This window comes from Bos taurus, chromosome 6 (assembly GCF_002263795.3).
Source record: "Bos taurus isolate L1 Dominette 01449 registration number 42190680 breed Hereford chromosome 6, ARS-UCD2.0, whole genome shotgun sequence".
Lineage (NCBI taxonomy): Eukaryota > Metazoa > Chordata > Mammalia > Artiodactyla > Bovidae > Bos > Bos taurus.
In genome coordinates, this window is record NC_037333.1 from 18120140 (window position 1) to 18146420 (window position 26281).

General features: G+C 39.3%; 1 protein-coding gene across 2 annotated transcripts in view; it reads left to right on the plus strand.

Moving 5' to 3' along the window:
- Nucleotides 1–5483: 5483 nt before the first annotated feature.
- DKK2 (dickkopf WNT signaling pathway inhibitor 2) overlaps nt 5484–26281 on the plus strand; it is a 132632-nt gene continuing 111834 nt past the window's right edge. The window contains exon 1 of one of the 2 annotated variants that reach the window (NM_001082615.1): nt 5484–6409. In NM_001082615.1, coding sequence (NP_001076084.1) covers nt 6188–6409 — 222 coding nt within the window. In that variant the 5' untranslated portion in view covers nt 5484–6187. Of the gene's footprint in view, nt 6449–26281 lie in introns of both variants that reach the window. The other variant, XM_059887637.1, reaches the window with a different exon arrangement.

The window sequence follows — 26281 nt, forward strand, 5'->3', positions numbered from 1 at the left end:
TGATCTTGCACTTCCAGACTGCAGAACTGTAAGTAAAGTTTCTGTTGTTTAGACCGTCCAGTCTGTAGTGTTTCACTGCTGCAGCCTGAGCAGATGAAGACACCCTCTTTATAACAGACAGTCTTTGTTGGTTTTCTGTTATATCATTGTTTCCAAGAGGCTTTTACTCTATTGGTTGAAGCTGCAATATACATATTCATCCACTTGTGTTGTAGGTGTTATTTTTGGCCCTTTATCAAAGGATTTATCTTGGCTTTTTTAGAGGAATCAGTGTTTTAAGTCCTCCTTCAGTGATGCAAAGGTGTCTCCATTTTCTTCAGATGAATTCTCCTTTTCTTAGGTGCATTCCACGTTGTTGCCATGGTTGCACCTCTGTAAGTATAACTGAGGGCCTGATGTGCTGCAAGTTACCCTCTGCTCAGTTTAATATTGGACATGTACTTAAAGACATGAACTGTGGGATACAAATAAGAGATAATACATGTAATACATGTAAAGTACCTAACAAGCCTGGTACATAGTAAGCATTTGTATATTTTGGTTATTATTATTTTTTGTTATTCCTGTATCTTCTAAGCCAGTTACCCGTAAAAGCCCTTAAACTGATTGAAAGTTTAATACCTTGATTTTTTTCATACCTCAAGCTGATTTTGAGCATTGGAGCCTATTTCCAGAGTATCAGAATGTAAGATCTGTTACAGAATAATCATTTTGAAGATGAACATCACAGTTTGCATTTCCTGTTACTAAGCCTGGTTAGGCTTCAAACACAGATTTTAAATTGCCACTTAAGAACCTTTTCCCTTAGTTTTTGCAAATAGTTTTCCTATTATTTTCCAATCTGTGCCACAGTTTATTTTATAGTTGAAGCTTTTCTGTGTTTATATTCATAGATTTAGATAACTGACCAGGAACAAACACATTTTACCATGACTTGATTAGCTATTCTGCCCTTCCATTGTTTAGTATTCTTTACTTCAAATGATCATATCTGATTGGAAAAACTGCCAGATTTTCAATAGCTTCTTCCTTTGAGTAATGTTTGTTTTGGAAAAAATCTGCAAACAGGATAGCAATCATTCCATGCAGTTGGCAGGTTAAGGGCTCATACAGCATTTTGCCCAACTCATTATTGCATCCATATCTATGCAGATGATTAAAAACAACCAAGCAACTAACACAGCCCTCCCCTAAATAAAAACAGTAACAAGACAGGCATTTAAAAATCCATCTTGCTGGAGCCATTTCCCATGAGATCCTGTCAAAAATAAGAGCAGGTCTAACTTCCTTGTCAGACTTCTGGAGAACTCTGGAGATCCAAGGAACAGAGTTTGGAAACTACTGCCCTCTGTCAAGAATTAAGTAGAATTCCCTTTTGCCACCAAGTCTAGTACTCTTTCCAAAGATGAATCTTAAAACAACCTGCCAGAGCTCAGCAGTAGAGGTGTAGAACCAGCAGAAATTGTGACAGGTTTGGTGTTAAATGTTTGGAGGTGATACCTAATTTCAGTTCTATTTAAGGTCACTCGTATGCACAAGAATCAATAGAAGTTTCTGTACCTGAGTTTCTGACTATATTATTTGCATGCTTTTTATTAGCTGGATTTAGTCTCTCCGGGAGGGACTACTTTAATAAATTTCTTTCATTTGGGTGGCAGATTAAGTATTGAGAAGACTGATGTGTTAGGACCATAAAACAAGACATTGGCTAAGAAATCATGTTTCTGATGGATTTACTCCGAAATAAACTTGAACCATTTCACCTGTGCTTGTTTATGTCAAGTACAGCTAGTGCCTTAAATGTGAGTGACATGGTCTTTTCTCATTAGCTGGTTCTGTTGTCCAGGAGATCAAGTTAGAAGAGAGTGAACAGCTGAACTATCGCAAGGATAGTGTGTACAGGAGATGCAATTTTTCATATCTGGTAATGTGTACAGTACTAGTGCTAACAACTATTTATTATGCATTATTTAAAATGTAATTGGTGCTGACACATGGTACTGTCTTTCCTTAGGCAAAGTGAGAAACATAAAATTGTCATTGGTAAGAGCCAAAGTCTTGCTAGAATAGAGGACCAGGTAGGCTGATTTATTGATTTATTATGGAGAGAGGAAACCTACAAAGACAGAAATTCCAAATCCTTTAACACCAGCATGATGATGTTTCATGTCTATCTCATGTGAACAAAATGATTGTGGACCTGTGGGCCCTACTGAAAATTAGTGTCCCTTTCCAAGTTTGCCATAGTACCCTACTTCTATTCTTATTTAGTGTCATTTCTCTGCATTTAACCACAAATATAGGGATACTATCTCCCTGTATGCTATTAAAATGCAATTCATGAGAAAAGACAAGACTCTGGGGGGACACTGCTAATACTTTTATTCCCATAGTCATGTGAAAATTCAGTCTAGCTTGGAAGATCCAAATACCCTCTTAGAGACTTTGGCTGGCAGAATTCAGTGGCAGATGAGAACAGAGGAAGGTCATGGCAGCAACTCCTGAGATGGGTGGAGGCAGATTTCAGTAAGTCACGGCCTTCACAGTGGAATGTGAGCCCCTCCAATGCCAAGGCCCTGACTTACTCACTTTTATATACTCAAGGCCCTACGTTTAATAAATTTACAGTGAATAAATGAGCAACTGATAATGGATTATTGTTGGAAGTAGTTGCTAATGCAGGGAGAGGTAATAGGATGGAAAACAAGAATAAGGCAACGAGGAGCACACTGAGCTCACGTTGGCCCTAAGTGTTCAGAAGGAAATCAGGACCCGGTAGGAACTGCTGAGTCAGTTGTGATTTTTCTGTGGAACCAAAGTTGACCCTAAAGTGAGGAGCAAAAAGAGGGAAATTATGGCCAAAGGAGAAAGAGGCACTTTCATCTGGTTAAGAGGACCCTATACTTCTGTATAGTGTTGCTTTTATACATTTGCTTCCTAATGATGCTATTGCAAAAGGTATAAAAGTCTGTTTTTGTAGAATATGAAATGTGTGTCTTCATACTTACGAAAACACATAAGAAAACATGTGTGGGATCATGACAGTAATCCAAAGGATTACGTTTATTTGCAGTTAGTTGATTTTGTGTATGCGTATCTACTTGTCTGCATGTGGGTTTTGTGTGTCTGTTTCTGTCTTCTATACAGTGTTACAGAGAGCATTTGTATCATGAATGAAATTAGTTTTTTACCTCCTTTTTAGCCTCAGGTGCAGTTGTGTATGTTTTAGCAGTTGATTTTGTTTTATATAAAAGGGACAATGTTTGTGAAAGTAACTTTCATGTGAACTTTGATTTTTAACTGTATTTGCAAAGTTTGCTTTTGGAATTTGTAGGGTCCTGTGTAAACCTCTGAGATAATCTCTTTATCCTGATATCCAGAGCCTAGGGGTTTCTCAAGAGTACATATGCTGAGCTTTACACTTATTTCTTTGTAGAACATGCCAGGAGTTAGGTTCTGACTATGTAGCATCTTACTTTGGTGGTAAAGAAAGAGGGAATCAACAGAAACAGGCAAAGTATCTTCAAATTTTCTTTTGATTCATTTGAGGTGGTTCTTCAGCAGATTGTGGATATCCACACTCTTCAAGTGGAGGTTAAGCAATTTATTGCTTACATATTTAACTCCCTTTTCCTCTTGCTCTAAAATACTCTTGAAAAATATACAAACCTTTAGCCTCCTAAGTTAATTTTATCTATTTCTCTGATTGGCAAATCCCAATGAAGACAAAAGATATGCCCCTGTATAAAGGCTATGCGTTGAATCCCAAGTACTGATCTATAGAGTGTAAGTCAGTTTTCTTGCCCTCCAGTAGTGCCTGGAATGTTTCACTTGTCCTTACAAATCCATTTCTGGGCACATTTTTTAAAAGTGAAAAAAATATTTTTTAAAGGTAAATCTCTTATATTCTGAGGAAGCACATGGAAATCTGAAGAAAACATACCTGAGGATTCCTCAAATTTTAATCACCTTTTGCTTGTGTATTCAAAAAGAAAAAAAAAATCATTCTGAAAATGAATTCCACACACAGATTCCATGCAAGGCTGGTGCAGCCTGGGGGACCCAGCTGTAAATTCACACTTTAGACCTCAGCCCTTTTGCGAGAAAAGAAAGGAATGGCTAGCGTTCTCAGTACCACCTTGACTGTGTGTCCCTGTCCATTCCCTTGTGTGCTAGGATCCGATGTGAAAGCTGAGGAACTCGGGTCTGAAAATTCGACAGCGTGTTCCGAAAGAACAGCTTCCTCCCCTAGCTGTTCTCCACCGAGTGGTGGTGCCGCACAGCCTCGACTTCTCTGTGCACAGATGGTAGCACAGCAGAGAAGGAGAAATGCAACAATTTCCTAAGCCCTCGGGTTGTTTTGGAAGCTTGGGCGCTCTATTGCCTCTGATCATCTCCAAACCGGGAGATTGCCTGGGACAAGTCTCATCTCTAGCATTTACTTCCTCGCCTCGCCAGCTGCCACTGGCGCCCCCAAGCGCCACGCTCGAGCCCTTTTCTGAACCTCTTTCCCGCCGAAGCAAAGGAGACCTGGCGAGCCTCCGGGTCTCCCAGGAAAGGCATTGCATATAATTGCCAGAGGCTAAGAGGCAGAAAGCAGAACCTCAGAGACTCCCTCGCCCGCAGTTCATTCCTATCTGGGATTTCCTCTTTGCAGAGGAGGAGTTGCCTAGGATGATAAAGATGCCCGTAGAACTGTGCGGTTCAGAGCTCAGGTCCCCAGCCTCTATTCCTCCCGCTCCTCAAAGACAGAGACAAACAGCTATTTGTGTGGTGGGGAGGGGGTCTGTAGGGTGAAGAAGGAGGAGACGAGAAAGTGCCAAATGCCTCTTGGTAGCGTGGTGGGACTTTCTTTCCCCCTTCTCTGATGCTCTTCTTCCCAAAGCCCCATCTGGATCGGTTACACACTCCCTGGCGCACCAATACAGTGCCAGCCTCACACATCCTCTGGGAGGCACAGGCTAAAACCCAACGTGAGTGTACACAGACCATTAACGCCCAGATGCTCATTTTCCTTAACCTTCTGTCGGGCTTTTCTAGGGCTCCTCTCGGAGTCAGGGACTGGAGGTGGGTGGGGGAACCCATGGAAGGGTGCTGGCAGTCCTGAACCGCGGTGGCAGTTCGACCCTCTTAATTTCCACATTTGCCCTCCGTTTGTTGGCAAAGGCTTTTCCACCCTCTGGTGCGGTTGGTTGTCAGGAATTAGGAGTCCGCCTGTTACTCTAGGGGTAAATCCCATCTTCTCAGTTGCTGTTCCGGTGGAAGGGTAGTGGGAGGGGGCGAGGAGAAGCCTAAGGGGAAGCCTCAGAAGGAAAAGCCGCAAGAAAAAGAGAAAGGGGGCGGGCGGGGACGTGGGGGTGATAGAAACGGTTTTAGTCTTTGTCACTCTTAAACTGGGGGCGGAGGGAACACCCCCCCAACCACCCCGCTGTGAGAAGCTATAAAAAGCAAAGGGGGCGGCGGTGAGAGAGCAGACGCAGCGAGGGAGACCGCGCGGAGCGCAGGGCAGCTCCCGGGGCAACGCAGCATCCCTGGCAGCGCTTGGCTGCGGGCTGGTTGAACACCGCTTCGGGCGACTTTGCATGCGCGTGGGAAACCTTAGCTGGCCTCTGATCTCCAGGGTCCGGTCTGGGGGCGGTTCCTGATCTCCCATATTAGTGCCCGCTAACTTTGAAAAGGAGGGCTTGAGTCCCGCAGAGGTTGAGACCTAAGAGGTAGAGAAGGAAGAGAGGAGAGAAAACGCAACTGAGGCCGAAGGAGAACGAACTCATGTGGACCTCCTGAGCAGTTAAGAGGAGGACTGGACCTCTGAGAGCCGAGGCAGAACCTCGGAGGAGGTGTGGGCAAGGAGCAACGGAAGCGGTGCGGTCCGTGGGGCTGGGTCTGCTTGCACCTCGGGTCACGCCTCCTTGGCGAGAAGGCGCCTCGCCTTTGATTGCTTCCAGTTACTGCAGAACTTCCTGCCCTGGCGGAGAAGCGGGTCTTGCTTGGGTCGCGCTTACTCCGGGTCTGAGGCTTGAGACTGAGTTCACACGGTGCTGGGCCCCCAAAGCCAAGTGGGGTTGGGGGAACAGAGTCTGCGAGTCCCGGCGCCCCGAGTGCAGGGCCCCGTGTTGGGGTCCTCCTTCCCATTTGTATCCGCATCCTTGCGGGCTTTGCGCCTCCCCGGGGGACCCCTCGCCGGGAGATGGCCGCATTGATGCGGGGCAAGGACTCCTCCCGCTGCCTGCTCCTACTGGCCGCGGTGCTGATGGTGGAGAGCTCACAGTTCGGCAGCTCACGGGCCAAACTCAACTCCATCAAGTCCTCTCTGGGCGGGGAGACGCCTGCCCAGGCCGCCAATCGATCTGCGGGCACTTACCAAGGACTGGCTTTCGGCGGCAGTAAGAAGGGCAAAAACCTGGGGCAGGTAGGAAAATACCCCCAATACACTCTTCAACCAGAAGAGGTAGGGACCGGGGCTCTTGGGCACTTCATTTGACTTAGCCCACACGGAGTGCGCCCCCAGGTGTGGCGCACAGGATAGCTGGGGAGGGGTTCCCAGATGCACGATTGCGCTGGTGGGAATGGCTGTGTGGGTGTGAGTGCTGGAGGATATGGAGCGGGCGGGATGGATAGGGGATAGGGTACTTTGTCATTTCTGTTTTGGGATATGGGCATGTACGGAGCCCTAGTGAGTACCGATGGGGAAAATGGGCAGGACGGTCCTTCTCCGCATTTAACACAGCGGATGTCGAGGATGCTGTTACTAGCTAACACACAGCAACTATTGGGTGTCAGGTATTGTTCTACGAGTTTTCCATATATTTAATCTTCACCACCCTATGAGCTTGGCGCTGTTATTATGCCTTCCCTGCAAATGAGGAAACTTAGGCAAGGAGTAGAAGCTATTTGCCCAAGGCACACACTTAGTGTAGGTGGCAGAGCGGGATTCCAATTCGGACAGTCTGAGTCCAGTTTCTGGGCTCTTATCCCATGCACTTTACAATCCGAAGGGAAAATTTACCGTTTTTCAGGTTCTCCTTCCTTCTCAGTTCCGTGAAGTTAGGTCACATACAGAAAACCTCAGTACACGTGCATTTCTCACGTCTGGATATAAATCATCCAAGAGGAAACAAAATAATGAGCTGACAGAGGTAGTATCAGGTGCGGAGGACCAGGGTACCTGGGACATAGCCAGGAGAACTCCCGAGGTATGTTTTCCAGTGAAAACTTTGCCGAGCATCTTTGTCTCTCTGTCACACAGGCAGACAGGGAGATTGACAGTCATGCAAGTAGTTACACAAACAGACACAGAGAGAAGAGCTCGCATGCTCCACGCGGCACCCGCTGTGGCCAGCACACAGCAGCCAGGAAAGGGGGCCCTGTGGGCACTGGGAACCACTACAGCTCCCCCTTCCGCTCCTTTTGTGGGAAGCCAAGACTGAGAGCCAGTTTGCCCAGCAGCACCGGCACCTCACACAGCCCAACTGTCAACTCATAAAGGCAGCTCATTGCCCCACAGATCGTGGGTTTCCTCGTTTTACGAGAGGAGCCTGCTGCAGCTGCTGTGCGCGCTCTCAGCAGCGTCTTCCACTGCCCATGCCCGCAGCGCAGGCGTCAGGGTGAAGATTGACAGCCAAGCCCGGTCTTGGAGGGACCACAGGGAAGAGTCTGCTCTGCTTGGCCCCCTACTGCCCTCTCACGGGGAGAGTTTTGCTAGTTCTACAGTTCCAGAATGCTTCCTGGGTTCTGAAATGTCAAACATTTCAGCTCTCCTCTGAAAGGAAAACAAAGTCTGCAAACACAGGATTCTTTTTAATGACTCAGGGGAAATAAGAAACTATACATCTGCATACACACCACAGGCATACATGTCCTGTGCATATTCTCACACATGTGCACACACCTCCATCCACACTTACAAGACCATTCTCATTGCTCTTTTTTCCTCGTTAGGAAATGCTCTGCCGTTTTCAATAGGAACTGACAACATTCTCTTAGAAACCCATCACACAATGGGTCAAAGCTTACAGAGAAAGGGTGCATTCAGTCCAAATCATCTGACTTTCCCCCCTAATGTTACTGACTTCAAATTCCACCTTATCAGTTGTTGAAAAGAGCCGTGTTGAGTTCAGCCAAGAACAGAGGGATGGACCCAGTAATCTTTGAGGTTCCTTTTGATTCTAATCTATGTACATTCTGTGAATTTCTGTAAAGAAGTTTAAAAGCTTCTGACACCATGGGCCCCAACACCTAATGTTGCTCAGTCAAATTATCAGTTATATCAGTACTACCACTAGCCATAGGGTTATATGGGCTAGACTGTGGGATCCATCTAAAAACCTGGCTTATCACTTATGTGTTGATATCAATCCATACACAAATATGTTTGCTTATTTTTCTATCTCTCCAAATTTCTGCTCCTTAAAGAGGATTTGAGTTATGTTGCATGTCTTCAAATTGAAGATTTCTTTTATACATCAGTTGAAGTTCCTTTTTTTTTTTTTTTTTGAGTTGAATATCTTTTATGCTCTCCGTATCTTAGTGGTTCAATGGAATATATTTCATTATATTCACTTAATTGTAATACAGGATCCTTAAAAATTGACATCGGATTTGTGAGAAAATTGTAACGTATTAGAGACAGTGGGAACATGGAATGAAACACTGAGTTGAATCACAGGAAGACAGCTGGAAAATAAAATTATTATCTTTTGTATATTCTGGCTTTGCACTTGTTTATCGGGTGGTCTAAAATGTGTACTGCTGTGAAGGAACAAATAGAAAAAAAAACTTTTTCTTATAGAGGTAGAGGAATTCTTTGAATACTTATGGATCTCTTTATCTTCTTACTTCCACTTCTTACGTGGTTACCAAAAATTTTAGCACTCTTATTTTCAACAGTGGAATGGAAATTAGAAAGATTGTTCCAAACGGAAGAGGCCACATCCTTTTATGGAGAAAAACTACAAATAAAATTCAGTTGAGCTGAATTTTTATCCATCACAAAATAATTGATTGAGAAAATTTGTAAGTAAAATGCCAACTGTCAAAACTAATTATATAGTGTCATTTTGAGGCCTAATATGTCTGTCTCCCATCCTCAGTCTTTGATTGATGATGTTCTGTCAGTCACTGACTTAGTCCGACTAAGAGTCGTGTTCGACTCTTTGCGACCCTGTGGACTGTAGCCCGCCAGGTTCCTCTGTCCGTGGGATTTTCCAGGCAAGAATACTGGTGTGTGTTGCCATGCCCTCCTCCAGGGAGTCTTCCCAACCTAGGGATTGAATCCAGGTCTCCCGCACTGCAGGTGGATTCTTTACTGTCTGAGCCACCAGGGAAGCCCCGAACAGTAAAGATACAGGGACCAGAGACTGTAAGATAAAACCTCAAGTATGAGTGTCAGAAACTTAGTCTTTAGTCTTCTTTTCCTTAAGTGAAAGTTGAATGATTGTCTACTTTTCCTGATTTATTTTCATAATGGAGAATAAAAATAAAAATGTTATTGCTATTGCAGAAGAAATTGTTGAAGAAATTTAATAATTCATTAATCTACAAACGTGAAAATGAGGCTAAATGGGCTCCAAGGTTTTCTTGATTCACCGTAGTCTGATGTCATATAAAGAAAATATTCTTATTTATAGGAATTCTACTTGTCCTGTCAGCAAGGTGGATTATTTGTAAATCACTTCTGGAAAAGTTGTCTTTGAATTTCAGGAAAGATTTAGAGGGTGCCCAGAGAAAATCCACTGTTCTCCAGGGATGTTAAAATTCTCATCCTTAGGTTTGTTTTCAAAGACATAGTTATGAGTTTTGATTCAAACTGCCATAGAAAGTTGAATGTCTTACTCTTCATTCAGGTGATGGAAACAGAAGTAGCAAAAATTATTTTGGTGAATTATTCACATTGTTTTAATTTGACTTTCCACTTGCATCTATTATTACTGATGGGTTTTAAAAGGTAGTATGCGTTTGTATATGTATATTGGATAAATTAGATCGTAGGACTGTAACTAGCTTATATATGAATAATTTATACATCTCAATTTATGAAGAGACTTGCAAACTTTCTAAATCAAAAGCATTATTAGACAAAATTTCAATATCATGTGAACAAATATATTCTGTTAAGTACACTATTGCTCAACATCACCTCAGGTGTATGAGGTATCGATTTTTGCAGGCCACCTTAAAGGCAGATTTTTTTTTCAAAAAGCAATTTATAAAATCAGTTTACCCTTGAAATGAACAGTGATTTTTTTTATATGTGAATGAGAAATCTTTTGAATGTGTTTGTAATTGCTTCTTTTAGCCTTTACTCCTTGTTTTGTTTTTTGAGACCAGCAGATTTAATTTGAACACAACGCTGTATGAATTTGAAGTATTTGTAAAACTTATGATTAGAACTGTGAAAAATAATTATATTTTAAAGGTAGAAAAGCTTCTTGGTGTATGTCTCTAAAAAGAAGGTGAAATTGGTTTCATATAAATTCAGATTCCATTATTTTCTAATATAATTTGGACATTTGAGGGACAGGGGTTTGATGAAATTATGTTGTAAGAAAAGAACGCTTGAAATACACTAAAACGGAAGCTTGAGGAAGTTGGTAAGAGAACACTAATATTTTTTTTTTTTGAATTTTCTTTAATAAAAATGCCATATCTATTTGCATGCACTCATGAAAATGCTCATTGAAAAAAACTATATATCCTATTTTCTGGAGGTGATCGCTTAACTTTCTAAAATTAGCCGTGACCTTTTTCTGAAAATCCCAGCCCAACTTTCCCCTCTTAGAGGTTAAATATTTGCTATCTCCTCTGTACTTCAGTTGACACTAAACGTAATCAGGAAAGCAAGTCATCTCTAAAATTAATTCTTTCCAAACAAACAAACAAAAATATTTGAAATACACTACACTACTTCTTTTCTTTATCGACAGTAGAGAGTTGATGGTTGACACCAGTGAAGGTTACCTAGTGAATAGCAAGAAAAGTATTTTAATGATAATCTAAGTGGGGACATCCATCATTTTATTTCTGTGTTAGAGAAGAGAAAGCAAAGGACAAGGTTACTTAAACTCACTCCAGCTGTGACTCTGACCTTACCATAGTCTTCTTGAGTACTCCTCTCTGATACAAACTCATTCCCAGGATGTTTCAAATCGTATAATTTTTAAAGTAGAGAAAGCAATGTAATAGAAGGGTACCTAGGAGACTATCGTGCTTTCTTCTTCTTTTCCCTGCACAGTTATATTAAGTGTACAGTAAACTGACCTGTTAAATTACAGAGGCCTTTATAATAGTCAGTATATTTAGTATTTTAGACTCAGTCTCTTCTGGCTGTTCATTCTTTGGTATTGATGTAGCATTGAAAAGAGTTACAATCTTATTTTTGTGATTTCCTCGGGGCCCTTTTAAGTCATTTTGCTTCATTATACCTCTAGTCACTTGTATTCATCTATAAAAAGGTGATAAAGCTACTCCTAGTTAATTATTTAACCATTGAAAACATTTGTGCAATATTTATATTCCTCTTAGAGTCATTTTTTTAAAAATCTGAAGCAACCTCCCCAAAACAAAATTAATAATAATAGATAGATTTTTGTGTCATGTAACATTGCTTTAAGATTACATAGAAATATGTTAATATGGAATGTAAAACAAAACTTTAGTATTACTGTTTAAGGAAAGCAGAAGTTAATTGTTTTTCTTCCTCTGTTCCCGCTTTACTTTCCAGGAATTAGAGAACGATATATTTTTCTCTAATAGTTGTTGTTGTTGTTTTCCAGAATAAATATAAACCATTCTCCCACACACAGAGGTCAACTGATATAAAATACGGGTGATTGTTTTTTTTTGATAGGAACATCTGTCCACAGGAGGAAAGTCAACATCCAAATATTTTAAATAGTGGCTTCCCAATGAGTCTCTCTTGTTAACAGTTTTGGGTTACTGCCCACTTCTTTGGGTTCAAAACAAGAAAGGAAGACCATGAGTAACACCAACGTCTAATCAGAGTCCTTAGGGACAGTTCATCCTGTAAATCCTTGTCTTTGTAATGGTAAATTAAATCAGAAACCATTGAGGCAGAAGAGATTTCAATATCAGATATAAACTGACGTATTTTAACTCAGTTTATGCAGCACTAAAAACAGAATTAGTATTTTAACTTTTATCCACAACCAGTGAACCTGATTAGGATACTACGTTTGTGGGATTTTAATAGTAGCTTAGATTTATCTATGTGCTTCAATGTAGGAATAAAATCAGCAAAACAGAAAAGTAGTAAATATTTTAATAAGTTACTTATCTCTCTTCCACAGTCAGATAAAAGGGACAAATGTGCATCAGATATCTTTTGAAATATATTGCAGGGTCTAATTTAATTGGTTGATTCTACTTAAGTATTATAATTTTGGTACATAAAATAGCTTAAATTTAAATATTTCATTATCATACAACGTTTTAGCTATCCCACCCTGTCTAAAGCAAGCAAATAAATAAAAGCAGTGAATGAATATGAACATTAATTAGAAAAACAAAGCATTACAATTAGGGAGAGAGACTTTTTTAAGTGTTAGATTTATCCAAATATCTCGTAAAAATTTTAGCTCTCCATGTTATGCTTTATCATGTAGAATAAGAATGTTCTTCCCAGGACTGGAAGACAAGAGTGGCTTTCCGATATCATTTTCTTAAATTGGCATGCAAGTTGGTATAGCACACATTAAATTATAGTAAGAGGTTCCATTTGTTACTTATTTACTCTGCCAGGCATTGCTTCAAAAACTTCATTTGAATTAATTTTTTTCATTCTCTCAGTAGCCCTTTGAAGCGAGTAAGTCCTAATATTGCCCTTCTTTTTATAAATGATAAAGCAATAATTCTCCTGGGACACAGAGGGGTTTTGCCATTTGTACCAGTCACACAGCAGTAGGTGCAGAAAGCCACAACATGGACCTAAGTGATGTAGTGTTAGAGCCTGAATAGTTACCTACCAGGCTGCGCTGCCACAGTGTCCAGCCAAATAAGACATGGGTACGCTATCTATACAATACAGAGTTAAGAGGAGACATGGACCTTTATTTTATTCTTCCCTATTCTATTTTCGACTCACACAGGTATGACTCTAGGTTCATTAAAAACCATAGCAAAACCCAAACCCAAACCATCAAGCAGTTGATGCCAACTGCTACTCTGAGTAGCCAGAGTATGAGAATAGTTTATGGACTCAAAAGCAGGCACATAGTAGTGTCATCTCTGCCTTTACTTGCCTCCCTGCCAGAGAAAATTCACTAACACACGCACGCACACACACACACACACCCTCTTTCTTTCTCCTACTCTTCTCCATTAAATTATTGCATTGCCGTGAGTAGAAAGGAACGCTATTGCATAAATCCTATTTTGCTCTCCATAACCACCACACAGTACCCACCCCCCTGCCTCTAAGTGACACCGTGTGCCCACTGACATCAGCAATGTGGGGGCATTCCCAGCGGCCTCTCTGGAGTGACTTTTCATTGGTCTGGCTGGCATCCATCACACTCTGATCAGAGAGGGAGAAGCCATTTAGAACTTGCTATCGGTTTTGTTTTTCCTTTACTTTTGACCTCCTCCTAACTGCCTTTCAGATAATCGGTTGATTTGTAGCAGCACTAGAGTTTCGTAACAGAACTCCTAGGGGAGTTTTTCTCAATTGCATCTGGCTAGCTTAATGGCTTTGGAAAAGCCACTTAATCTCTGGTCCTTTTTTAAAAAAATCTGTAAAATAGGATAATAATAACAATAGCAACCATAATAGTAATAACACTCAACTTACTGGGCAACAGGGAGGAAGAGGAAAGTGCACTCAGTCATTTAACTGATGTTATTATTTCTATTACCATTACAGAAATATGTAAGGTCAAGTGCTCCTGTAAAAAATAGAAAGTGGCTACTTAATTTTCCCCACCAAGATGGGCAGGAGTAACTAAATGAATGCATATGATATCCATGAAGGAAACAAATGAACTCAATTACACCAATGCCAAGAATTGTCAATCAGAAGAAAACAAGACAAAAAAACATACATATACACACATACATATGCTGTCATGTTTCTTGTACTGCATGTTAGCATTAAAAGTGATAATAGGTCAGTGTTGTAAAAAAAAAAAAGCAAAATAGTACGTAATTGAATAATTGGTGAAATTACACAGAAGCAAGAGTGTACCAGACATTAAAAATACAACCATGATAGGAGGGGGTCCTAACAAGAATGGCAATATTAGTTATTTAAGCATAGGAACCAAAACAGTTGAAAAACATATTAGAGTCAGCTGCCAACAGCATTAATTTGATATTCTCTAAAGTAAGACAACCTGTGTAGAGGCAAACTTCTTGACACTTTATGCAGAGTGCTTGGACCCCGAAGAGCTTGCTAAGAATTTGGAAGACTTAAAACCCTCTTTGAGTGTCAGCCTGTCATGTACGAGGCGGACTCATAGATTCAGAGCTCATTATTCCCATTCCATCCCCTTGTTTGTTTTGAGTTCTTTTTTTTAAGATTCAGGTAATCTGGAAATATTTTGATAATGTTAAATTGAGAGTGAAAGTCAACTCACTGGAGTATGTAATATACTTCTTTCAATGTATTAGATATAAACTGCCAGTAAGAGTTTCTATCTGGTAATGAGCTAAAAACCTTCATTCAGATGGGGAAACCGTCATTTAAAATCAATCAACTGAGATGACAGCTCAGAGTCAAACAACAGTGTTCACTTGCTCATTCTAATTTCATCTCAGCCTTTTGAAATTTGGCTCAACGAGCATTGTCTTAATTTGTCACTTGAAATCCAAAGTCTGTTTTCTAGTCCCCATCCTGTATACTCTGTAGCCTGTTATCTATCTCTTATACCTAATACATTCCCCTACTTCTGTAATATTACAAATTTTTCTTTTCCGCTCTGGTTCATTCCTCTTTATGGTTTTCGCTGATTCCTCCACAGCGTTGTGCTATAAATGTGGGCATTCCTTCACATTCTCTCCCCAGTTCTCTTTTCTTTCTGTTCCATCTTCTTTTCTTTCCTTGTGTGTGGGTGTGCTGTGCTTAGTCACTCAGTTGTGTCCGACTCTTCGAGACCCTTTGGACTGCAGCCTGCCAAGCTCCTCTGTCCATGGAATTTTTTTCAGGCAAGAATACTGAGTGGATTGCCATTTCCTTCTCTAGGGGATCTTCCAGACTCAGGGATCGAACCCGGGTCTCTTATGTCTCCTGCATTGCAGGCAGATTCTATACTATCTGAGCCATCAGGGAAACCCATTATTTCCTTATTTGAAATCGTTTGTCACTTATGGAGGTATGTTTGTTTAAACTACTGAGCCTCCTTGCCTGCTCAACTGTTTTGGAAGTCCTTCCAGAAACAAACAAATCTCCATATCGAAATGTAACCTTTTATGGTTAACATCAAATTGTCAGGAATCAGGCAACCAGGTCTTTTTGATTTCTAAATGTTATAAAAAAGCCTGCTAGAAAGTTCCCAGGGTCAGACTAATGCAGGTCACAAGAATCTAGTCTGATTACCCTAACTTCTTATGCTCTGGTCTGTTTCGTCACTCGCTGCTGATCAATGAAAGCTGTGTACATTCCTATCAATGCTTTTGTTTTTTGACCTTTGTGTATTTGAATCCTTGGGATTTAAATGGCCTCCAATTTTTTTCCCTCTATGATGAACTTGTTACATTAATATCTGATGAGAAGATGCAAGTATCTATTATTTATGCTTATTAAATGTTACATATTATAATATGCACACAAATATTTTAAGCAATATGTAATGTTCGTTTTTATAGCTTGAACTATTCACTAAAGAGTCATTTTTTGCTACTTCCAATCTTATAAATGACTATTAATTTTTAGAGTGAGAAACCTCGACATTTATACATTTACTCAACATTTACCTGATACACTCTTAAAAGTGCTTGATATTTAATAACTGAATAAGAAGATTCTTAAAGTGTGCTTAATCACTATTAATCAAGATGGAGAGTGTTATAGAAAGAACAAAGAAAAACTTTTATCACCTGCAGGTTTCAAGAACTTGTATAACAGACTAAGGTGGGCATGCTTAGAGCTGGGATATACATTAGAAATCACCAAGTTTAACTCAGCTTATTTTACATATGAGGGAAGCAATTTGGGAGACTGTTGTGATCTGCTCTAATACTACAAATAATACTTTGCCTGTGACAAAGAAACTTCTGCTGAAACTTGTATCTTCTGACTTCTAGCAAGGGCCTTTCAAATAATAACAAAGCTCTGCAGACGAATTAATTTCAGTTGATTAAAAAAACTAATGGGAGATAAATTATATATAGAACCCCCTTTCAGCTCTCAATTTGTGTGTGTCAAAATGTATTAGCAAAGAATACAATACCATGATGACAACTGTGTCAGTAGGATTTAAAGAAAATTAATGAAATGACAGGGCTTTGGCTATATTATCCTTGCCTGCTCTTTTAGTCATGATACTTTAATAATGCATTTAGCAGGAAGCCTGGCTGAAGAGAGTCTCTACCAAAGAAAAACATTTTCCTTTGTAATCCAGAACATGCACACACGCATGCACACAACCCTGATAGAAGTTTCAATAATAAATACTTTTAAGATGCAGTTGTTCAGTCGCTCAGTCGTGTCTGACTCTTTGTGACCCCATGGACTGCAGCAGGCCAGGCAAAAAAAAAAAAAAATTCTTTAGTCCTTTCCTTCTATTCTGCGCTGTGCTACTCTCTTGCTCTGTTCTCTTTGCTCTTTATCTTTGAATACTAGTCATCACTATAGAATAGACTGACCAAAACCTGTTGTTTGAAAAACCACTGACCCGTCTGCTATTGCCCTTGCTTTGCAGCAAACTCAGGGCATGATGGTCGGAGATCAGTAGTACTTGAGGAGTCAGCCCCAGTGAGGGAAGGTAGACAGCAGAGGCAAGCAGGTTTTCATGGTATGACGCATCCGTCATCTCAGACTGCTCCCACCTTCCCTTCTCAGCTGCCTATCAGCCTCTGGTCTCGATGTAGGGGAGCTCTTCACCTGGGATGGACCGAATCTCTGCCTCTCTATTTCAGGAGTAAGTGACTTAAAACAATGCTGTGTTTGGTACTTGGATGTTTCAGACATCTTAATGTTAGTCTGTTATCCCACATTAGTATCGTTCTTTCTGGGTGTGTGCCCAGAATGTGTATCATCATACTTTATTTCTAAGAGTATACAGTTGAGGATACAGTTTCTACATAGGATAGCAGGGGAACGTGACACAGCCTGGACTATAGATTGAGAAGACCTGGTTAGCTAGCCTATTGTCTAACACACTGGACATGAAGAAATCATCTGACACCTTCAAGCTTTAGTTTTCTCATCAGAAAAGTAGGGCCTGTAATGATGGTGTTTTATCTTATCTGTTTGCAAAATATAAAGCATTGCTTATTTACATTATATCTTTAGAGGCTGTTTTAATGAAAAAACTAAAGACCTTTCCACTCTGAATTTATGAACGATAAATCTGAATTAGTGTTAAACCAAGAATAAGTTATTCTAGGTGATTATGATTCTGGAATTATAAGTTCAGTTTCTGTTTTGATAGACTGCCTCTTTTTTTTTTTTTTAAAGAAAGAAAGACCGAGTGTGGAAGGTGTTTCTTCGCTTTTGTTTTCTTTCTTTGCCTTTTTGTCTTGATTCTCTTGGGTTTCTTGGGAAAAAATAAGTGCCAGTAGTAATACCTCCACATTTCTGATTAGAACTTGGTGATGTTATTATGATAATTATTACTTTTATTCCTGCAGGCTACAGACAGCCTGCTATTAGAATATCCTGCCTATGACTTCAAGAAGAGCCCTCTGCGTTTTTATTCTATCATGTATAAGATATGTTACTGTTTATATATTTTTAAAATGTCTTGGAAAGGCATAATAAAGGTCTCTATAATAGAAGTAAGTGTATTTTAAAGTTCTGGAACTAAACTTGAGCATCATATTTTGGGCATATATGTTACGCATATAACATATATATGTTATAGGGTTCACAAAGCATAAATTTCAGGGAAACAGCCAATTGTAAAGTCAAGTTGTATGGCTGTGAGATCACATTAATTGTGACAGACAAAATAGATTTTTGCCACAAACCCTTCAAACAGGAAAGTGGGTATTTTTCAAAGCTGGTGAAAACATACTGTTGTGTTGCTAAGTTGGCATTTCCTAGTGAACAGTGTAGCAGCTCTGATCTTTCATGTTACATGTGCAGGGATCTCACCCAAACATTTGTTCAGGCTATAAACAGTGCAGGCTTCCTGCTTGCCGTTCCTGCTCCTTAGTAATTATCCTCTAATTTAGAGGATTCTTCTTCTTCTTCAATAATGATTGCTTTTGTTGTTTTCTTGTCATCCAAGCCCTCATGGCCTTGATTCGGACCGTTATCATTTCCCAGGGGAACATTACAATATTGTGGTAGTTTTTTGCTTCTTCAAACCATCCTCCGCACTATTTCAGAAGTGAGCTTTCTAAAGTAAAAACTCTGATAAAGCTGTTCTAGAAATGTTCACTTCTAGGGCATGAAGTCTACACTTCTCAGCTTGGCACACAACAACGTCAGTTACCTTATACCTCATACTTTGGCCCTGAGACCACACAGCTGATGAGTGGCAGAGCTAGGGTTTAAAGCCAAGCAGTTTTACTTGAGTCTACTTAGTTGTGCTATGCCGCAGCCTCATATAAATTGGATGCCAGAGAATCCAGCTAAAGACTTTTTATTGGTATGTTTGAGAATTCAGATGTGATTAAATTCTTCTGGTAAGCCAGTCAGCTTGCTAATTGCTTACTTCTTAGAGGTATTAGATGCTACGATCACAGTCAACAAACATTTATTAGACACATATGTTCTACGGGGTCCTTGGTATAAGTAGCCATAAAAACAAATACAGTGTATTTGAGGAAGCCGGTTGGAATTTTAAGGTTGAATGAGACTCCCATATATTGTCCAGTTCAAGCCTCTATTTTCAGTACGGTATGAGAGCTGAACAGTTTGATGAGTTTTCCTTTTTATGCAGATTTTTAAGAGGAACACTTGTATCTCTTAGTTATCTGGTTACCCAGACTTTAATTATGTTAAGAACAGGAACCTTCTGTGTGCTGCTGTAAGTGAAACTTGAATAAAATGAAGCTGGATATTGATCTCTATGTAAAAACACTTCCTCACTAACAGAAAAGGTATCTACTTATTTTAGCCATTTTTCACAGAATATACTCTGGTTCCTTTGACAGACAGTCAGGTTGTCCTTGAAGAGTTATACTGTATTCATCAACCTGTTAAGAAAAGGTCTGACATGCTGGACATTATGGTGATCATGTTAAGAGGTGGTGCCTGCCTGCCTTTTCTGTTCCAAATATTTTGGAAGGAATTAAATTTTTATTATTTTTTCCTGTGTGTCAGTGCCTCACTGCTCCTGGAGGAAGTCGGATCTTAATTTTATCGTGTACGAAAGCACTTTGAAAACATAAATGGGAAGAGGCAGTTGTTTAGTAGCTCAGACTCTTTTGCAACCCCATGGGCTGTAGCCCGCCAGGCTCCTCCGTCTATGGGATTTCCCAGGCAAGAATACTGGAGTGACTTGCCATTTCCTCCTCCAGGGATCTTCCTGGCCCAGAAAAAGGCAGGCTCACAAGGAATTAGAAGCATGGTAGGAAACAGCAAAATTGTACTAGTGGAAGGGTAAGAGTCTGGTGACCTCAGAACGAATGGTAGAAGGGTTGTGTTAATTAAAGTGGGCAAGTTCCTAAAACAGGGGTGGAGGAACAGGTGGACTGAAATGTATTAAAGAAAGAGTGTGGTAAAGTGCAAGTTTAAAATGATGTCACACGTTTTTCTAAACGAGCACGCTTAAGCATTTATTTTCCAAATTGGTCACTGCAGAAAACTCATTCCTTTGATATTGTCATTTAGACCTTTCTTTTGAAATCAACTTCAGAAATAGTTGACATGTTTATCGAAGGCCATAACTTTATGACCATAAACAAGGTTATATATGCTGATTAACATACTGTATTCGAAATCCTTGATTACCGAGTGCCTTTGTGTTCTTTCCATAAACAAAATATCCCACGGAAGGTGAGGACATCGAAGAAATGTGGTACACTGGGTGAAACCAATTCCCAAAAGCTCCAAAAGGCATTCGGAGTCACAGAATCAGTATTGTAGCTATAACTGTAAACAGTTCAATGTTGATTGCTTTAAGGTGGTATACCCTCAGTTTGGCTGATAGCCTTAAACAAATCTGTCATGTCACCTTGTAATCAAGTCCACTCTAGGAGAAAGAACCTGGCTGGAATTTATGTAATATGGTTGCCATTTCTCAGGGAAGCAGGAACTTCAGGAAGCAATTAATGAGTGCAAGCCACTAGTGTGTTCCCCACCCAAAACCCACTCTTTCTGTGAAAGAGGAAGCAAGAGCAAATCACACCAGCGCATTTCCCTAGAGTCCAGTCTGATGACACCCGTTACTTCATGTACCACTTTTTAGTTAAAATATATGCACTGAGGTCAGGGGGAAAAAAAAGAAAAGATGGTCTGTCAAAAGTTATTTTTTTTAATGCAAACGCATTCTATTAAAGTTTCATAGAAAAGACTAAACAGCTTAACTCAGTAAAAATGTTTTTTCAATTGTTCAAAATTAATCCAATGCTTCCAAAATGCTCTTTGGAAATCCTTGTAAGTTTCCTTGCCTATGTGCTCTCCTGCTATCTTCCCAACACTCTTTAGAAGGAAATTGGTTTTTAACAAGAAAAACCTTCTGGAAGTTGCATTTCCAATGGGGCCCTGGCCACACCAGCTACAACACACGGTGACTAAACCATTGTCTATTTTGGTTCTCATTGTTAAAAGCACAAGTGACCAACACTCAGGTCTTGTGCCACAGCCACCCCAGTGACTGACTACAAATTGGACTGGAATGAGTGCTGTGAATTTTCTTGTTAAAAAAATACAAGCTTTCAACACAAAAGAACAGCTATATTTGATAGCCTATCAGTTAAAAAGTTAAGACAGACCAAAATACAGTTCTGGTTCTTAGTAGACAGCAATAAAAAAATGTAGCCCAACCTCACGAGTAATTCTGTTTTATAAAAAAAGTCCATTTCTGGGAGAGTCAGAGACTAGCTAGAGAAAACGCTCTAATTGTGGAAGTAAGATAGTCCTAATTTTAAAGAACTCTTTAAAATATCTCAGGGAATCAAGGTAGAGTGGCCAGAGCCTTGGACAAATTATTGATTTCAAATCCCTGATAGCAGATTAAAGAATGGCACGTTCAATGAAGAGCTAGTATCAATCATCATAATAAGATTTAATATGAGGAACTGAAGGAGTGATATTCTGAAGCTAAGATGCATGGAAAGGAGAGGAAGACCATAAATGATAGCTACTTGTGTCTTAAACACAAAATTAAGCAGGATAAACAGGCTGACCTCCAAACTTTAGTCATTGCCTGCCCCATGGATAATGTAGCCTGATATTAACCATGTTGTGACTGTACCTCTCCAGCACATTTCTACCAATATCCTACAAACAGCATCAGTGTGGTTGGTACTGTGGTTGGATATCTAAGCAATACACAAGTCCTTGCTTCTAGAAGATAATACAACCAGCATTTGTTGAGAACCTACTTTATGTCAAGAAATTTCTGTTAATTTCACTATATTAATAACATTAGTTCATCGTCTCAATACCCTATAGCACCTGTCATGTGCAGAGCCCTCAGTAAATACTTGAGGGAGGCAGTCAGGCAGGAAGGAAAATGCTAAAAAAGTGACCATATGCATTGTAAGCGAGCTCAGTGTTTGGTATCTGTGGTCCCATGATGGATCAGCTTCAAACTCAGAGTTATTTGAGTATAGTTTTAATACAGAAAAGTTTTGTCTTGATGAATGCAATGGAAAGAACACACATTTTTTTTTTTTTTTTTGTAAAAGTGAATGAGACTTTTCCATATTGGGTTTTATTTATTTTTTCAGGAATTTAACAACTTTATAGAACTGTGCATATAAGCTCTGGAAACTATTATGAACTTTGTTTTCTCATCTCTGAAGAAGAAATCACAGTTGCTACAAGCTTCAAGCTGAGTAGAGTATATATATATCCATTAAAAGAAATACAAACCTTTTAAATATATAATAATTACTAATGGTCACTTAAAGATAACAACAGATTGCTAGGTAAGAACCTAAAGATAGGCTATGGGAAATTCAGATCCCAAACTGCAAATAGTTTATACTATTCTAGATGTCAGTTTTAGTGGGGAAGAAAAAACAATTAACACTAATTGTTCAATTGCTCTGGGTTGTCCGCCATGTTTTCTCTGACCATAATTTCATTACAGGTTAGTCAGTCAAGGTAGGGGCCAGATGGCTCTTTACAGCTTAAGGGAACTAGGCAAGAGAGAGAATTCCTTGCTGGTCTGATTGTTGCAAACCCGGTGACAAGAACACAGAGTATTTTTGGAATTTGCACATGCTTAACACCTGGAATATTCTGAGAGTTATAGTCATACTTCATCAGTCACCAGAATGAAAAGCCAAATGCCGATCTGAAGGAGAACTTCTGAGGCAGTTCTTCTGGAGCTCACTGTATACTCTACTTGTCATCTCTCAGACATAAGCCTTTAATCCCCTCTTCCTAAAATTGTTTATTTTAAAATCTGAGAAAGGCTAAGGATGTCACAGCCGAGTAGTGAGCTTTCCCTTTAAAGAATCCCATCCTTCAAGCCCATCTTTAGCAAAGAAACTGGCATTTCATGTGCTGAGCAGATGATGTCCTGAGGCCCCGGCCAGCCCGCCTGTGCAGCTGCGCCTATCTGGCACACAGGTGTCCTAATTTGGACCTTCTTGAAATTCTGACACCACGTTTTCCTCCACTGGGAAGTATGACTTGGCTATGCTGTTTTCCAGTGACAACAGATATACCGGGCTAACAATAACAGCCCCAAGTAAGGTGATAACATAGCCCTCTAACTCACACTTAGCTGGGACCCAGGGTACAGGGTTTGTTCTAGGAGTCTGGGCCAGGTTTTTGGTTTTGATTTCCTCTTTTATATTGTGTTTTGTCATTCATGTTCCCTCCTCTCACCTCTTAGGATTTGGGGGGCGTCTCAGAAGGGTGGGAAAGTTTCTTAGAGAAGGAAAATACTGCTGCAATACATAAACAAAGCTAAAAATTGTACATACATAGGATGGTAGTCTTCCAATCATTAGTATATATAGAGCAACCATATTCCAATGTTAAATAGTTGTCAAGGGTTTAAAAATAAGCAAAACTAGACAATTTCTTTAAATACTTTTCATAGTATTTTACAAAAACAACTGTGAAAGTAAAAGGAGATTTTTAAAAATGCAGGCAACAAGGAAGAAATGTAGTTGTTCTTTTCTACATAATCTTTTACATAATCATTTCAGTCTCACCGAAAATATTTCTTAGTGCAGAACCCAGATGTTCTAGTTTTTTTTTTTTTTTAAAGACAGCAATATTTAAGAACTTTCTTATTCCTTTCCATCTTAGTAACAGCTGCTTCTAACATCCACTTATAATGAATATGTCCAAGTAGGAAAAACATAAGTGGGAATAATGAGGGAAGTAGATGGTAACATAATTTAGTGCCATAGATTGTATTCCTGCCCTGACTCTGATTCTTTCTCACAAAAGATAATTCTGAAAAATGATGTCTTCTTTACCAAAAGCTATTCATCTTTACTCAAATATGTCCTACAAATCTGATTGGCTTTGCCTTTAGATAAGTAGACATAATTACTCAGCTCAGCTCAAGAAAGAAAAGTTTATTACTCAGAAGTGATTTTAGCCCACTGTTTTAAGATAATTCAGCTATTGCCTTTGATCTAAAAGGAATGATATAATATGGAAGAGATATCCTAATTTTCAAAAAGTGATGGTTTATTCCATAGAATGATGAGTTTGATACTGATTGTGGCCTACATTACAAAGCAGATTATAAAATTAAGTACTTATGGAAATAGATTTACCAAAGGAAAGACACAGGTTTACTTAGATTAAATCATGACAAACTAACTATAATTTCTTGAACATGGAAACCAGTCTGCTGACACTATGATGCCATTTATAGCCATTTCCTTTGAGAGTTAATGATCTTTTGTCTTTAAATACCACTGTATGCCAGTGACTCTCATATTGTATTTCTTAGCAATACCCCTGTCTTGAACTTCAGAATAATAAATGTCCACCTAACATTTCCACTAATACGTATTTCACACTGACCATGTCAAAATCATCTTTTCCCTTTTCCAAAGCTGTAGCACCCATGGATTCCCTCAACCCGTTTGATGGTAAATCTGTTTTTCTAATTGCTCAAACAAAAAGGCTTGGATTCATCTGTAACTTCTTTTTTTCCCATGCATTCATGTTCAGTCCCTCAGGAAAGCCCCTTAGCTCTATCTTAAAAACATATCCATAGATCAAAACAGGCATTTCTGCTTGTGAATTAACAGTAGTTCATAGAAAATTGACTTAGCAATTGAACTTAGGACAAGCTCAACCCTGAATATTCATTGGAAGGACCAATGCTGAAGTGGAAACTCCAATACTTTGGCCAACTGATGTGAAGAGCTGACTCACGGGAAAAGACCCTGATGCTGGGAAAGATTGAAGGCAAAAGAAGGGGCGGCAGAGAATAAGATGGTTAGATAGAATCACCGACTCAATGGGCATGAATTTGAGCAAACTGTGGGAGATAGTAGACAGGGAAGTCTGGTTGCTGCAGCCCAGGGGGTTGCAAGGAGTTGGACAGGACTTAGCAACTGAAGAACAACACCACCACATAGGGCAAAGCAGAACTTCCCAAGAAAATACCTTCATACAAACATGAGAAACATATTTATTATATAGTCTAGGAAGTGTTATATCTGTATACATTTAGAGTATTAAAAAATCTGGTATCCTAAAAACCAATTCAGTCATCAAGTCTGCATTGCCAGGGCAGGAAAAATTACTCAAGTAGCATTTACTGACCATAGCATATAAAAACAAAAACATTTTGAAAATCCTGTTGTTATACTGGATTCCTCAGTCATTTTTTAAGTGACCAGACAGCACCAAAACCCATGTCTTAGTTTGTTTTCTTGACACTTCTCTTTGGCTTTTTGGGGTCTTCTTCTTTTGGGTTTTTCTCTATGTTATATACATAGCTAGCAGACAAGGAGAATGGTTTCTTAGATTGGCCACTAGATTCTCTAATAGTCTTATAGGGACTTCCCTTGTGGCTCAGATGGTATTGAGATGTGACTTAGTTCTCCAAACTCAGACTTTTAAATAACTTTTGCTCTTTTTTGATTCTTTGAAAGAGCAGGCCTAATTTATTGTTTAGAAGTAGGGGAAATGATATCATAAAGAAGTGTTATGATGTTATTATGCCATTTATCCTGGTCTCAGTTTTTATCATAATTATTCAATTTATCTTTTTTAGTGTTTTCTTATATTGGAGAAGGAAATGGCAACCCACTTCAGTATGCTTGCCTGGAGAATCTCATGGACAAAGGAGCCTAGCAGGCTACAGTCCATGGGGTTGCAAAGAGTTGGATACGACTTAGCAACTAAACCAGCACCACATTACCAATAAATGATTGATCTGTCATAGACACATGAGGAAAATTGTATTTCATTTTAACTACAAAAAATATTTTATTTTGCCAAATTTTTGGGTTATTCTGTAATCCCATTTATAGGACTTAGTATTTATGTCTTGGGATATGAAAAATATAAGACTATATTAGTTGATCTAGTGATATTGACAAATTAACCAATGAAATAGATTAGAGAGTCAAGGTAAAGATTGAGACATGGATCATTAAGAGACAGAGGAACTATTTAAAAACTGATCCTGGAAAATTGAGTATCTATATGGAAAAATCTGTTATTGTAACATTACCATACTAAATACTAAGATCAACTCTAAATGAATTAGTATTTTCATGCAAAAAGAATAAAATGAAAAACATTTAGAAGAAAATATAATAAATATTTTTTGAATCATGAAAAGGAGAAGGATTTTAAAAAGCAAGGCACCAACCAGAAAATAGATGATAAATTTGACTATGTTAAAAGTAAGAATGCTGGCCTACCCAATGATACCATAAAGGAAAAGTATATCACTAACTGGGATAGTACATGGAACTGGATAATAACTGGAAGCAGCACATGTAGCCAACCCAAATCTTGTATGACAAAGGATTAGTGTCTAGAATATTCAGCAAA